This window comes from Centropristis striata, chromosome 12 (genome assembly GCF_030273125.1).
Source record: "Centropristis striata isolate RG_2023a ecotype Rhode Island chromosome 12, C.striata_1.0, whole genome shotgun sequence".
Lineage (NCBI taxonomy): Eukaryota > Metazoa > Chordata > Actinopteri > Perciformes > Serranidae > Centropristis > Centropristis striata.
The window spans coordinates 28,303,085-28,318,367 of record NC_081528.1 but is presented as its reverse complement, the minus strand read 5'-3'; the positions used below and the strand labels follow the sequence as shown (position 1 = coordinate 28,318,367).

The following is a 15,283-nucleotide window of genomic DNA, read 5'->3' as shown; positions in this document are numbered from 1 at the left end:
CTTATTTTACAAGGGAATTCCCTCTGTTGATCCAATGTGATCAAACCAAACATTTAGAGAACCTTGATGTTGCAGCCTGCTAAATCTCTGACTACATACTCTGCATTGACACACACACACACACACACACACACACACACACAACTTCACAACACTTGACCGCCATGCCAAATATGAACCAAAAACGGTGGCTGCCAAAAGGTGAGGACATTTTTGTTGACTGACATAGTGACCTCCACTGACTGAACAGCTGTAGTGAGTTGCGCGCGCCGCAGTTATGACGTAAACAGATAGTGGAAGAAGCCGCGCCCAGTTCATTCCTCCGTGCAGCAACACAACTCGACCGCAACACAGGGAAATTACTCGTTACAACATCTAATTTTTCAAACTTTGTGCTCGATGTTGAGTTTTATGCATTCTGGGTTCAGAGAGACAAGAAGATCACTGATTTCAAACCAGCTTCCACTTCGGAAAACACAGTTACATGCAACGTGAAAACAAGTGTCGACTGGCCTGACTGTTATCCGAGGTGGAAGCTGGTTTGAACGCAGTCGGAGATCGGAGGTTCAGTTAACATGGCAGGTCAACAAAATCGTATCTCTACACAGGAAATGTTACTTTTTTGCGTGACTGTTTCCTGCGTGTTGTTTGGTGAGTATAAATCATGGCAATCTCACAGAATAAACGCTATGCAGGTTTAACCCATTTGACATTTCACTTCACAGCTTCTTTTGTCTTTTGCCAGCCGTCCCCTTTATAATGTAGTGCGCCCGTATTGTGATATTTACGGTAAATACACTGACACTGCTCAAAGCGAGCTGACATGAGGGATAAACACTTTACTGTCATTCTTTACCACCTTTTTTCAGTATAAAACTCTTACCAGCAGAGAGGAGATGAAGTATTAGCGTTACATCAACACACCAAGTGAAATAATCAAATTGTGTCGTGCCGAAAAGTATTTGTTGTGTCCACGTGCGGTTTTTCAGTTTTTAGAATAAAGGGTTACACAACCAGGCCCAAATATCAGATAAATATGGAAATAAGATTAATTGCATGATATTCACAGAAAAGTTCACTTTATTTTGTAAAACACCTTTAGATATAGACTGTACAGTAAAATATTATATTATATTAAAATTAATTAAAATTAAACTGTCTGTTTCCAGTCACTAATTTCACTGCAGGTTCATTCTACGGGACCTAAGATATATTCTCACAAAATTACAGGACTTTTCACTGTGGAAATTCATAATAAAATGCATTTTAACGTTTCTGCAAATCAGGGATATGTTGTGACAAATTTAAGTGACACTTCCATATTGACCGCATTTCAGAATTTTCATGTTTAATTCAATGCTGCATTAAATGGCCGTTATCTATTGAAAACTTATGTCTTGTGTTGGGACTTGACTTGCCTTAAATAAGGATTCAGCTTGACTTGACATAACCTGTGACTTGACTTCACTTGAGACTTGGACCAAATGACTTGAGTCCTTTTTTTATTTACATTTTAGACAGCATCCCAACTTTTTTTTTGGAACAGGATTGTAACAATCTCAGCTCTTGATTGTGCTGCAACTTGATAAATAAAGAGCAGAAAAACGTGATTAATTACATAATTAATTCATTAATTATTAATTAACAAAATTGATTTAATTCAGTAAAATGTATTAAAACACCCTTATAGATTCTGTGCCTCCTTTAAGAAATAATTTATTTTAATTTAAGTTGTGTTGTAACTGTCCTGTATATTGAGGTTTTATCATTCTTGTATCATTTTCTAAAAGTTGGCTTAATTTTGAATGGTCCTGTGACCCTCCACAAATTATTTATGTAACATGACTTCACAACTTCAGTAGTGTACTCATTGATTATTTTGAGTGCACCAAAAAACGAATGCAACATGCATTTCATACTCTGTGGTATGAAATGTATTGCAGTTATGTCATGTATCTCAGGTGTTTTGTATCTGGCTTGTGTTAATATTCTGCATCTATTTCTTCTTCTCTTGTATCTTTCTGATTGTAGGTTCAGCCAGTGGTCATACAAATGAAGAGAAGTGCTATGGCAGTAGTATGATATTTCCAATGTCATATTCGCCACCTTCTTTCAAAGGAAGGATGTACTTCACCCCTAGTAGTGGGGGACCCAGGAAGCTAATCATGGATAATGGGGAGGTGAGCAGCTTTTGGTGCTTCAAATTATGCTTTCTGGAGCATGAGTCAATCAGAGCAAACCAGGTTTTAAATGAACAGAATATGCTCTCTGTCCTACAAAAACCCATCTGTGTTGTCCTCTGATTCAGTTAAAGGACCCACGCCTCGCCATTTCCTATCTCTCAGCTGAACTTAAACATTTGACCGAAAGAGATCAAGGAACTTTTTCGGTCATGCTTTCAAACGGTTTTGAGACAGATGTCATCAGACTGAAGATTTCGGGTGAGAATGTAACACTTTACTGATTATATTATGCTTTAACTTATTCTCTGTTTACATGAAAAACCTCTACAGTCATCTGCTTCAGGCATTACCACAGTGTTTACATAACATACCCTGCTACATGTAGTTACATGCTAACAACTTAATATCCATTGCTGTTGTTAATTTCAAATTCAATAAAATAAAGGGAAATAGGTATTTCTCTAGGAACTGTGCAAGACGTTTGCCCTTTGCTTTTTCAGATTGTTCTAAGAGGGTTACAGAGTATTACGGAGCTACATACTCCAGTGATGTCCCTAGTGATGCTGAATTCCTGGAGTTCACTCTGCTTTATAGTAAGGACCAGCCAAAGGTCCTCTGGAATCGTACCGACCCTCAGACCAATAGGGGACGCAGAGTGCAGGTGGCACGTAGTGGGAGATCATGGGAGATTAATGACCTCACCCAGGCAGACAACGGCTACTACAGCTTCAGAGCAAAAGACTACAATTTGCTAATAAGGACACGGCTCGAAGTAAAAGGTGATGTTAGGAAATAATTGAAGCTTAAAGTTTGCTTTTTTTCTGCTGTTTATCTGACGACATGTTCGTATATACTCTTTATCACACACAGAGCACGCTTCACACTATAATGCAAAGATGGATGAAGAGATCTTCATTGAAAATCTTTTTGGTGGCTCCCTGTGGACTGTGTATTTTACACGTGAGGACGACCAGGGTTACTTTTTCGGACCATTGATCGAAAAAGGCAGACTCCAAAACAGATCCACATTTAAAAAAAGGCTTCAGATCTATGATGATGGCATAACCATTGATCCTGTGAGACACGGAGACTCTGGCACCTTTGAGTTCAGAGACCAGCAAGGCAACCTGGCTCAGATTGTGAAGCTGGTGGTAGAGGAGGGTGAGCAACACATATTATTTTAGAAAAATTAATCATCTAACTGTTGCTGACAATTCAAATTAACATAACCTCTCTCCCTTTTTCGTCTCCTTGTACAGAAAAGGTTCCTACAGGGGAAATTATTGGTATTGCTTTCGGGAGTGTCTTTGCAATGATTGTCTGCTGTTGCTGCGTGAGAAAGTGCTGTTGTAAAAAGAGCTCTTCTAAAAGGGACGAGTCCACACCTCCTGTGTTTAACCATGTAAGTACTTACTCAAATGGGCATTCAGACCAGCTGTTTATAATCTGTGTTGTTACTTTTACTTAAATATCCTCCTTCTAATTGCAGGATTCGACTCAACCCGCAGTCCCAAGTTACTCTGCTGCACCTGCTCCACATCACTCTTATCAGCCAATGAACTCCTTTGTTCCTACAGAACCAACAACTACCTCCCTCGAGCCATCGGTAGGTGTTACACTAAGGTTTCAAACTGTGAGGCAAAGATACTGTGTGAGGTAAAAGGCAGGTGCCGGGTGGCTGCTGTGAATAAGTTCGTTATTGTGGTTTGAATCATTGATTTTGTCTGTCCCAAAAGAATACTTACATGCCCATAGTATGTATTTGAAACATTGCTGCTTGGTTGGTATCACAAAAAGTTACTGCCTTTTCAACAATGCACCTAACACCGTCCTTATGGATAACTGCACGGTGTTCTTGCTGAGTGCTGCGTTGGCAGACATTAATATAAGGAGGACATTTGCACACCAAAGATTGTAAGTTTAGAAAATTGGATATTTGGTCCCCCATCACTTACATTGGTATCACATGTAAGAGACGAGGGATGGGAATGAGTGATTACAGCAAGTCAAACTGGTTTTATAGATCAAATGGACACCAGTCTACAGTTTTAAGCTATCCTTTAAAAATACACAGACGTGATACACACATTTCTAAGTTCAGTGCAATTTATCTCCATCATATTGTCCATTGCAGGTAGGAAAACATAGTTTAAAAGACGTCTCCTTTTCAACTCCACAAAAATCATCAAGTTTTTATGTTTTCTTCAAGTAATCCAGTGGTAGTTGCCTGTAAATTTATCAGTACATTTGCAAACAGGAACTGCTTAAAGATGATTCTGCATTTAGCCCAAAATGTATACAAATACAGGCTAAATAACAGGGCTCAAATAGTTTCCCACAGCATAATGCATTGACTCCATGAAAAAATGTACCTTACCCAAAAGCATTATGAGATATGTATTATAGGAGACATATGTTATGTTATATGGTCTTCTTTTGTGACTCACATCCATTTGTTTTACCTTACAGGTTCACAACCCAGTGAATATCCATGTGAACCCCCCTCAGCCAGAGGTACACACACAAACATACAACATTCCCTCTAAATGCATGAAAAGTATGTTATTATATTAACAAACAGAGAGAGAGGAGTCATTCTAACACTGACTTTTGGCCCTTCGAAGGCAGACTCGTTGAACCTACCAAACCTGTTTTTTTTTCCAAACACACACACTTGCCTTTTTTTCCCTTCACTTCTCTCTCCAGGTTGTACCTCTCAGAGGGCAGACAACCGATCCAGCTCCTACACTCGGCTCTGATTGTCTCTCCTCGGATCCTGGGCCACAGTTTGAGCTGAAGGGACTAACTTTTCTCACTGGGTCTCCCCTTAGCTCAGAGTCAACTTCCACTGATGTTTATACCTCAGATAAACTCCATTTTCTCTAAAGAGCTCAGTGGAAATTTAAGTGAAGCCTTGTGCTTCGTTACTAGCAGGAACGCAGCCATTTCAGTCCTTAATGCGATTGTGTGATATAGATCCGTGAAAATTAAGTTCTCACAAATCAAAGTTTGAGGTCAATAACTTTTGATAACTTAGTAGTCAAGGTTTTCAAGTAATGTCATGACATAAATGCATATATATCGATTAATGCAAATTATTAATTTTTTTTTTTTTTTGACAGGTAAGGAAGAATTAAGGTGACAGAGTGTAACTCCACACTAATTATTGTGGTTATATTTAATATAAATATGTGTGCCATAAACTCAGGTTATATATAGAATGCATAATGTAGACTTTCTCTTGCTCAAATGAGATGCACTATCACTGTCACTTTGAGCAACTGCTACCAGCTTTTTCTGTTTTTTTTAAACTTATCATGAGCCGATTCTGCCTTATATATGTCAGTGTGTTTGATGTGTCTCTGTGGCTTTCATCATTACATTCTGAGAAATTTTATATTTTTACTTTTTTGAAAACTTATTTTAGTTTTAGGCTTTGTAAAAATTCAAGTCTTACTAAACTGTGTAAGATATTGTGTAAGCTGGAGCTTTTTCAACTCGCTCTTGTGTCCAAGATCATTAGAGCATGAAATCAGTGTTAAATAGTTATTTGATACAAATATTATCTGCATTATATGTAAAGATGTTTTTTACTTCTACTTGAAATTAAGTTTTCTGTATAAGAAGAGTGGTTTCTGGCACAATTACACCTACTTCAAAGGTGCATATAAAAGGAAAGAAAAGCCTAAAGAGGTCAAAAAGTATATTTTAAAAACCCTTTATTTTGAGACCCACACGCTTTGGCTCGTTGCCTTCATCAAGGTCATCATGAAATACATTAGAAACAAGATTTAAAGGATGGTATGAAACAGGAAAAAATTCAACAGGTTACAAAGGGGTTCAAAAGGGTTAAGAGCCATGTGTCTACAGACCAGCCGTGGTAGAGAAGAGTTCAATAAGAGACATAAGTGACAACATCTTCATCCAGTTTGTAAGGAGACATGAACTTCTGGTTTTAAAAGCTAAATAAATTGCCTCACTGGACTGCATTGAATCCCAGAAGAAATCTGCACTTAGCTTTATTTACTCGGTGAATAATGAATCAAAACTGTGTAGAAACATGTAAAAGTATTGAAACCATAACACCAAAAACAATCTGCATCTAAATGTTTGACCTCGGAAGAATCTCCAGAATGCACTCCTTTCATTGTTACATTATTGTTGCTTACATGAGCTCACAGATTCAATTTGTATGGTTGATATATGAATGTTATGAGTATGTGTCCCTGACTTCAAGTTGGTGATAAAAGGCACTGAAAACCTATCTCCACAATAAAATGTATTTTTCTGAGCAATGCGATCCTGAATTTATATACATTTTAATTATATTTAATAGTTATCAATGTAAGAAGTAAAGCTTTTTGTTTGATAAAGATCAAACATCTGTACATCCATTTTTATCCATTCCCGTATCAGGTAGCAGGCTAAGCAATGTCTTCCAGGCGTCCCTCTCCCCAGCCACAACTTCCAGCTCCTCCTGGGAGACCCCGAGGCCAGACGAGAGGTAATGTCCCTCCAGAGTGTTGTGGGTCGACCCTGGGGCCTCGTACCAGTGCCCAGGACACCTCCTGATGTCTGAGCTCCTCACCTTAGCTTAGATGAAGATCATGTCGTGTTTTGTGTCTTTTTTATTGGCTTATTTTACAAGGGAATTCCCTCTGTTGATCCAATGTGATCAAACCAAACATTTAGAGAACCTTGATGTTGCAGCCTGCTAAATCTCTGACTACATACTCTGCATTGACACACACACACACAACTTCACAACACTTGACCGCCATGCCAAATATGAACCAAAAACGGTGGCTGCCAAAAGGTGAGGACATTTTTGTTGACTGACATAGTGACCTCCACTGACTGAACAGCTGTAGTGAGCTGCGCGCGCCGCAGTTATGACGTAAACAGATAGTGGAAGAAGCCGCGCCCAGTTCATTCCTCCGTGCAGCAACACAACTCGACCGCAACACAGGGAAATTACTCGTTACAACATCTAATTTTTCAAACTTTGTGCTCGATGTTGAGTTTTATGCATTCTGGGTTCAGAGAGACAAGAAGATCACTGATTTCAAACCAGCTTCCACTTCGGAAAACACAGTTACATGCAACGTGAAAACAAGTGTCGACTGGCCTGACTGTTATCCGAGGTGGAAGCTGGCTTGAACGCAGTCGGAGAGAGGTTCAGTTAACATGGCAGGTCAACAAAATCGTATCTCTACACAGGAAATGTTACATTTTTGCGTGACTGTTTCCTGTGTGTTGTTTGGTGAGTATAAATCATGGCAATCTCACAGAATAAACGCTATGCAGGTTTAACCCATTTGACATTTCACTTCACAGCTTCTTTTGTCACGAGCGAAGTCTCTGCTCCGCATACCTGCGCTGTGTGGCACAACTTGTAACATATAAAATATCCAATTGTGTAAACTGTGCCAACTGCAGTTCAAAGTGTAACCCTTATTTCTTGTCGGGGTAGCGTTCTCCAGTCTCTCGGGCTGATGGGTGATGAGCGGGCTACAAGATAACTCCACACTTATTCCTTTATCTTCTTTAATAACCAATATCGGCAGGACAGCATACAACATTCCACTTCACGGGTCACAACACAAGAGAAACCCCGCGAAACTACCACATCCGATTGACTACCCCTCACCTATATTTGTCCCCCAAAACAAGGGCAGGTAGGAACTAATTGACTTTGGCAAGGGGACAAGTAATATCAACTTAAATATAACACATGAAAATGAATACATAAATTATAGTGAAAGTTCCATAAATAATAATGAAATAATTATTGTATATAATAATAACTTAAATGATTAAATAACCCAAAACATATTTTTTCCATTAAGTAAGGTTACAAAAGCAACGGCAGCATGATGTTTGATATTATTATGTTCTGTTTGTGGAGTTAAATTGGTATTGCTGGATTACTGGACTGAAGTTTAGTGCGAGTCAGGAAACAACAGCCACTTTCAACGATCCACTTTCATTATAAGGTCTAGGTTTTACTGCGGGCAAGTGAGCCACCATTCGCTTCTCCGTAGTCATGCCAGCCGTCCCCTTTATAATGTAGTGCGCCCGTATTGTCATATTTACGGTAAATACACTGACACTGCTCAAAGCGAGCTGACATGAGGGATAAACACTTTACTGTCATTCTTTATCACCTTTTTTCAGTATAAAACTCTTACCAGCAGAGAGGAGATGAAGTATTAGCGTTACATCAACACACCAAGTGAAATAATCAAATTGTGTCGTACCGAAAAGTATTTGTTGTGTCCACGTGCGGTTTTTCAGTTTTTAGAATAAAGGGTTACACAACCAGGCCCAAATATCAGATAAATATGGAAATAAGATTAATTGCATGATATTCACAGAAAAGTTCACTTTATTTTGTAAAACACCTTTAGATATAGACTGTACAGTAAAATATTACATTATATTAAAATTAATTAAAATTAAACTGTCTGTTTCCAGTCACTAATTTCACTGCAGGTTCATTCTACGGGACCTAAGATATATTCTCACAAAATTACAGGACTTTTCACTGTGGAAATTCATAATAAAATGCATTTTAACGTTTCTGCAAATCAGGGATATGTTGTGACAAATTTAAGTGACACTTCCATATTGACCGCATTTCAGAATTGTCATGTTTAATTCAATGCTGCATTAAATGGCCGTTATCTATTGAAAACTTATGTCTTGTGTTGGGACTTGACTTGCCTTAAATAAGGATTCAGCTTGACTTGACATAACCTGTGACTTGACTTCACTTGAGACTTGGACCAAATGACTTGAGTCCTTTTTTTATTTACATTTTAGACAGCATCCCAACTTTTTTTTTGGAACAGGATTGTAACAATCTCAGCTCTTGATTGTGCTGCAACTTGATAAATAAAGAGCAGAAAAACATGATTAATTACATAATTAATTCATGAATTATTAATTAACAAAATTGATTTAATTCAGTAAAATGTATTAAAACACCCTTATAGATTCTGTGCCTCCTTTAAGAAATAATTTATTTTAATTTAAGTTGTGTTGTAACGGTCCTGTATATTGAGGTTTTATCATTCTTGTATCATTTTCTAAAAGTTGGCTTAATTTTGAATGGTCCTGTGACCCTCCACAAATTATTTATGTAATATAACTTCACAACTTCAGTAGTGTACCCATTGATTATTTTGAGTGCACCAAAAAACGAATGCAACATGCATTTCATACTCTGTGGTATGAAATGTATTGCAGTTATGTCATGTATCTCAGGTGTTTTGTATCTGGCTTGTGTTAATATTCTGCATCTATTTCTTCTTCTCTTGTATCTTTCTGATTGTAGGTTCAGCCAGTGGTCATACAAATGAAGAGAAGTGCTATGGCAGTAGTATGATATTTCCAATGTCATATTCGCCACCTTCTTTCAAAGGAAGGATGTACTTCACCCCTAGTAGTGGGGGACCCAGGAAGCTAATCATGGATAATGGGGAGGTGAGCAGCTTTTGGTGCTTCAAATTATGCTTTCTGGAGCATGAGTCAGTCAGAGCAAACCAGGTTTTAAATGAACAGAATATGCTCTCTGTCCTACATAAACCCATCTGTGTTGTCCTCTGATTCAGTTAAAGGACCCACGCCTCGCCATTTCCTATCTCTCAGCTGAACTTAAACATTTGACCGAAAGAGATCAAGGAACTTTTTCGGTCATGCTTTCAAACGGTTTTGAGACAGATGTCATCAGACTGAAGATTTCGGGTGAGAATGTAACACTTTACTGATTATATTATGCTTTAACTTATTCTCTGTTTACATGAAAAACCTCTACAGTCATCTGCTTCAGGCATTACCACAGTGTTTACATAACATACCCTGCTACATGTAGTTACATGCTAACAACTTAATATCCATTGCTGTTGTTAATTTCAAATTCAATAAAATAAAGGGAAATAGGTATTTCTCTAGGAACTGTGCAAGACGTTTGCCCTTTGCTTTTTCAGATTGTTCTAAGAGGGTTACAGAGTATTACGGAGCTACATACTCCAGTGATGTCCCTAGTGATGCTGAATTCCTGGAGTTCACTCTGCTTTATAGTAAGGACCAGCCAAAGGTCCTCTGGAATCGTACCAACCCTCAGACCAATAGGGGACGCAGAGTGCAGGTGGCACGTAGTGGGAGATCATGGGAGATTAATGACCTCACCCAGGCAGACAACGGCTACTACAGCTTCAGAGCAAAAGACAACAATTTGCTAATAAGGACACGGCTCGAAGTAAAAGGTGATGTTAGGAAATAATTGAAGCTTAAAGTTTGCTTTTTTTCTGCTGTTTATCTGACGACATGTTCGTATATACTCTTTATCACACACAGAGCACGCTTCACACTATAATGCAAAGATGGATGAAGAGATCTTCATTGAAAATCTTTTTGGTGGCTCCGTGTGGACTGTGGATTTTAAACGTGAGGACGAAGAGGATTACTATTTCGGAACATTGATCGAAAAAGGCAGACTCCAAAACAGACCCGCATTTAAAAAAAGGCTTCAGATCTATGATGATGGCATAATCATTCATCCTGTGAGACACGGAGACTCTGGCACCTTTGAGTTCAGAGACCAGCAAGGCAACCTGGCTCAGATTGTGGAGCTGGTGGTAGAGGTAGAGGAGGGTGAGCAACACATATTATTTTAGAAAAATGAATCATCTAACTGTTGCTGACAATTCAAATTAACATAACCTCTCTCCCTTTTTCGTCTCCTTGTACAGAAAAGGTTCCTACAGGGGATATTATTGGTATTGCTGTCGGGAGTGTCTTTGCAATGATTGTCTGCTGTTGCTGCGTGAGAAAGTGCTGTTGTAAAAAGAGCTCTTCTAAAAGGGACGAGTCCACACCTCCTGTGTTTAACCATGTAAGTACTTACTCAAATGGGCATTCAGACCAGCTGTTTATAATCTGTGTTGTTACTTTTACTTAAATATCCTCCTTCTAATTGCAGGATTCGACTCAACCCGCAGTCCCAAGTTACTCTGCTGCACCTGCTCCACATCACTCTTATCAGCCAACAAACTCCTTTGTTCCTACAGAACCGACAACTACCTCCCTCGAGCCATCGGTAGGTGTTACACTAAGGTTTCAAACTGTGAGGCATGGCTCCCCAGGGGGGCACAGGACAGACGTGAGGCAAAGATACTGTGTGAGGTAAAAGGCAGGTGCCGGGTGGCTGCTGTGAATAAGTTAGTTATTGGGGTTTGAATCATTGATTTTGTCCAAGTCTGTCCCAAAAGAATACTTACATGCCCATAGTATGTATTTGAAACATTGCTGTTTGGTTGGTATCACAAAAAGTTACTGCCTTTTCAACAATGCCTAATACCTAATACCTAACTCCATCCTTATGGATAACTGCACGGTGTTCTTGCTGAGTGCTGCGTTGGCAGACATTAATACACAGAGGAAATAATACACACAAGTTCAGTGCAATTTATCTCCATCATATTGCCCATTGCAGGTAGGAAAACATAGTTAAAAGACCCCCCCCCCCTATTCATCTCCAGAACTCACCTGAAAATCATCAAGTTTTTATGTTTTCTTCAGTATCAAAGTAATCCAGTGGTAGTTGTCTGTAAATTCATGGGTACATTGCAAACAGGAACTGCTAAAAGATGATTCTGCAAACTGTTAATGGTTAATTTTACCACAAATGTATACAAATACAGGCTAAAAAACAGGGCTCAAATTGTTTCCCACAGCATAATTCATTGAATCCATGAGGACATTTATATTACCCAAAATCATTATGAAATAACTATTATATGAGATATGTTTTGTTATATATTCTTCTTTTTCTGACTCGCATCCATTTGTTTTACCTTACAGGTTCACAACCCAGTGAATATCCATGTGAACCCCCCTCAGCCAGAGGTACACACACAAACATACAACATTCCCTCTAAATGCATGAAAAGTATGTTGTTATTATATTAACAAACAGAGAGAGAGGAGTCATTCTAACACTGACTTTTGGCCCTTTGAAGGCAGACTCGTTGAACCTACCAAACCTGTTTTTTTTTTCCAAACACACACACTTGCCTTTTTTTCCATTCACTTCTCTCTCCAGGTTGTACCTCTCAGAGGGCAGACAACCGATCCAGCTCCTACACTCGGCTCTGATTGTCTCTCCTCGGATCCTGGGCCACAGTTTGAGCTGAAGGGACTTACCTTTCTCACTGGGCCTCCCCTTAGCTCAGAGTCAACTTCCACTGATGTTTATACCTCAGATAAACTCAATTTTCTCTAAAGAGCTCAGTGGAAATTTAAGTGAAGCTTTGTGCTTCGTTACTAACAGGCACCATTAACGACCATTTCAGTCCTTAATGCGATTGTGTGATATAGATCCGTGAAAAATTAAGTTTCCACAAACTTGTAAGGTGCACAGGATAAGGACCATATAAGGAATCAAGATATAATTCACACTATGTTGACACATCGCCAGACTTTCCATAGATTAAAATGTGGGATATTGTTCTTTCAGTATAGATAAAAACACAATAGCAGCAAGAACAAAGTTTGAGGCCTCTTGATAACTAAGCAGTCGAGGTTTTGGAGTAATATCATGACATAAATCATTAAAGTCAATTCCTACAAATGATGAAGTTATTTTTCACAGGCAAGGAAGAATTAAGCTCACAGACTGTACTTATTGTAGAGTGAACAACAATAATCAGGTTTTATGTGTTATATGCAATATGAATATGCATGCCTTAAACTCAGGTTATACTGTATACAAAAGGCATAATATAGACTTTCTCCTGCTGCAAAGAGATACCAATGGTAGAAGAGATGTTACATTAGGACTGAAAGAAGTGCGCCTGTTTAGCAGAATTTAGAATTTGAAGGCTTCAACATCCAGGGAGATCAAAATAATGCACTTTCACTGTCTTACTATCTTATTACCCATAGTATTTTAAATGCTGGTTTCAAAATTTTATCATGGCCGTTTCTGCCTCATATGTCAGTGTGTGTGACGTGTCTGTGTGACTTTTATCAATACATTCTGAGAAATGTGAGATTTTTATTAAGTTTTGGGCTTTGTAACTGTAACTGTGTTAGATATTGTGTATTGTGTCCATATGCTCTTCTTATGGCCAAGATCATTAGAGCGTGAAATCAATGTAAAAATAATTATTTGATTCAAATATCTGCATTATATGTAAAGATGTTTTTTACTTTGACTTTCAAAAATATTAGCTTCCTATGGCGTACACTGACTGCCAAAAGGTGAGAACATTTTTGTTGACTGACAATTTAAGCAGATGCTGCTAGTCTGGTAAATCTTTCAAGATTGCAATATAGCCTTTCTGTTATTATTCATACTAGTGCAGTGCCCGTAGGAAGTATGTATTCGTCTGCAACTCCATAAAACACTTACTTTTCTTAAGGTACGCATAACATCCAGCACATACACATTGAACATTGATATTCACTGGAAACTATTCGAATATTATTGGAAAATCGAACCTTGTAGCGCACTTTAAAACTCTGAATGAAAGGTAGGCTAAATCGACTTGCAGGCGTGGAAATCCAGAGTGAATTGTGTTGCTGACCAGGTGTAGGCCTATCACACAATGGGGCGGAGCTCCCCTAAAAGCCGCCTGATCGGAAACGGTGCAATGCCGCAACACGTAATATTTTGAAAAATGAATTCAAAAATCTTCAAAATCAAGAATGCACACCTTCGTGCCATGCGCAACAGACAGCAAGATATGCCCTTGACACACATCCACACACACAAACACTTCTTCCTTTATATATATATATATATATATATATATATATATATATATATAAATACATTTATATATAGGCGTTTTCACATGTAATACAGTGGTGGAATGTACCTAACTACATTTACTCAAGTTTTGCACTTAACCACAATTTTGCGGCACTTGACAAACTCAATACCTCATTTTATATAACTCTATGTTCTAGTCCACTACATTTTTAGGCAAATATTGTACTTTTTACGTCATTACATTAAGCCAACAACCTAAGTGACTTTTCAGGTCAAGATTTAATGTAAATTTAAAGTGATTAGACATTTTTTTATTATTATTATTAAACCACATATGATACTATAATAAGTAGTTAAACAAGCCTTACTTTGAGAAAATTAAAATGCTGCTTTCAATAACTGTAGCTGCCAAAATGCGTGTTTTGCCTGCCTTTGTTGTGTTGCCTTGTTGTGTTGTATGTATAATAAAACAGTTCAAAGGCGCATATCTGGACTTGAGTTTGCATTTGTTGGAACGCGCCACAGTTAACAGCCCACTTTGTCTCTTTGCATGTTTCTTAATGGATAGTAGTTGCTATAATAATCCAATGATGTACGTATGTGGAATATATATGACAATCTGAGTGGATAATTCTGTATAATGAGTTATTTTACTTTTGATACTTTAAGTACATTTCGATAATGTTACTTTTTGTACTTTTGCTTAAATACGTTTTAAATGCAGGACTTTTACCTTTAGTAGAGTAAATTTACAGTGTGGTGTTAGTACTTTTACTTAAGTAAGGGATCTGAATACTTTTTCCACCATTAGTGTAACATTAGTGAAACACAGCACTGGTACATATGGGTAGTTCCTGTGGGCGGCTGTGTTTAAAATGATAGTCTTGTCCTTCAGTGAAATTTTTTTATTTGTATTAATCCATTTTTGCACATGTGCTAATGTTAAGTAAAATGTTGCTGACACTAATTCAAAATAAAAACCTTGCAGAATTTACCAACCGAATGAGATTATTCATTTACTTCCACTGACATAAGCATAAAACGCAATTTTGGATGGAGTTAATCTTATTGTTCACTAATGATAGTAACAATACCGTGTTGATTACAGGTGACATAAAATTGAAATTAAATGGTTTTGAAATTGAAAGAGTTTATGGAATTATTTTTTTTGGAGTGACTTTAGATTTAGTTTGTACTCCTGAACATGATACATCACGTAGAGGCGTGCTACTCGCACGCAGAGAGAGAAACTAACCATGAAACTCCAAACACTGAATTTGAAACTCCAAACACTGAATTTTAACCCTTCTCAACAAGT

The 15,283-nt window shown here is 38.0% G+C and overlaps 2 protein-coding genes across 2 annotated transcripts; both read left to right on the top strand.

Moving 5' to 3' along the window:
- Positions 1–303: 303 nt before the first annotated feature.
- Positions 304–6,474, top strand: LOC131981704 (uncharacterized). Its single transcript, XM_059346120.1, has 9 exons — positions 304–651; positions 2,032–2,180; positions 2,309–2,441; positions 2,684–2,962; positions 3,054–3,344; positions 3,443–3,585; positions 3,673–3,789; positions 4,653–4,697; positions 4,890–6,474. Exons 1-9 carry the CDS (start codon positions 576–578, stop codon positions 5,067–5,069), a joined length of 1,413 nt encoding a protein of 470 aa, XP_059202103.1. The 5' UTR covers positions 304–575; the 3' UTR covers positions 5,070–6,474.
- Positions 6,475–7,081: 607 nt separating this feature from the next.
- Positions 7,082–14,935, top strand: LOC131982376 (uncharacterized). The gene is made up of 9 exons (XM_059347004.1): positions 7,082–7,446; positions 9,523–9,671; positions 9,800–9,932; positions 10,175–10,453; positions 10,545–10,841; positions 10,940–11,082; positions 11,170–11,286; positions 12,051–12,095; positions 12,292–14,935. Exons 1-9 carry the CDS (start codon positions 7,371–7,373, stop codon positions 12,469–12,471), a joined length of 1,419 nt encoding a protein of 472 aa, XP_059202987.1. The 5' UTR covers positions 7,082–7,370; the 3' UTR covers positions 12,472–14,935.
- Positions 14,936–15,283: the final 348 nt, after the last annotated feature.

Excerpts from the sequence above, each read along its gene's own strand:
- LOC131981704 (XM_059346120.1), top strand. The coding sequence starts at position 576 with ATGGCAGGTCAACAAAATCGTATCTCTACACAGGAAATGTTACTTTTT. Across the intron at positions 652-2,031 it reads TGTTTCCTGCGTGTTGTTTG|GTTCAGCCAGTGGTCATACA; the intron begins GTGAGTATAAAT and ends TTCTGATTGTAG. Across the intron at positions 3,790-4,652 it reads CTACCTCCCTCGAGCCATCG|GTTCACAACCCAGTGAATAT; the intron begins GTAGGTGTTACA and ends TTTACCTTACAG.
- LOC131982376 (XM_059347004.1), top strand. The coding sequence starts at position 7,371 with ATGGCAGGTCAACAAAATCGTATCTCTACACAGGAAATGTTACATTTT. Across the intron at positions 9,672-9,799 it reads TAATCATGGATAATGGGGAG|TTAAAGGACCCACGCCTCGC; the intron begins GTGAGCAGCTTT and ends CCTCTGATTCAG. Across the intron at positions 11,287-12,050 it reads CTACCTCCCTCGAGCCATCG|GTTCACAACCCAGTGAATAT; the intron begins GTAGGTGTTACA and ends TTTACCTTACAG.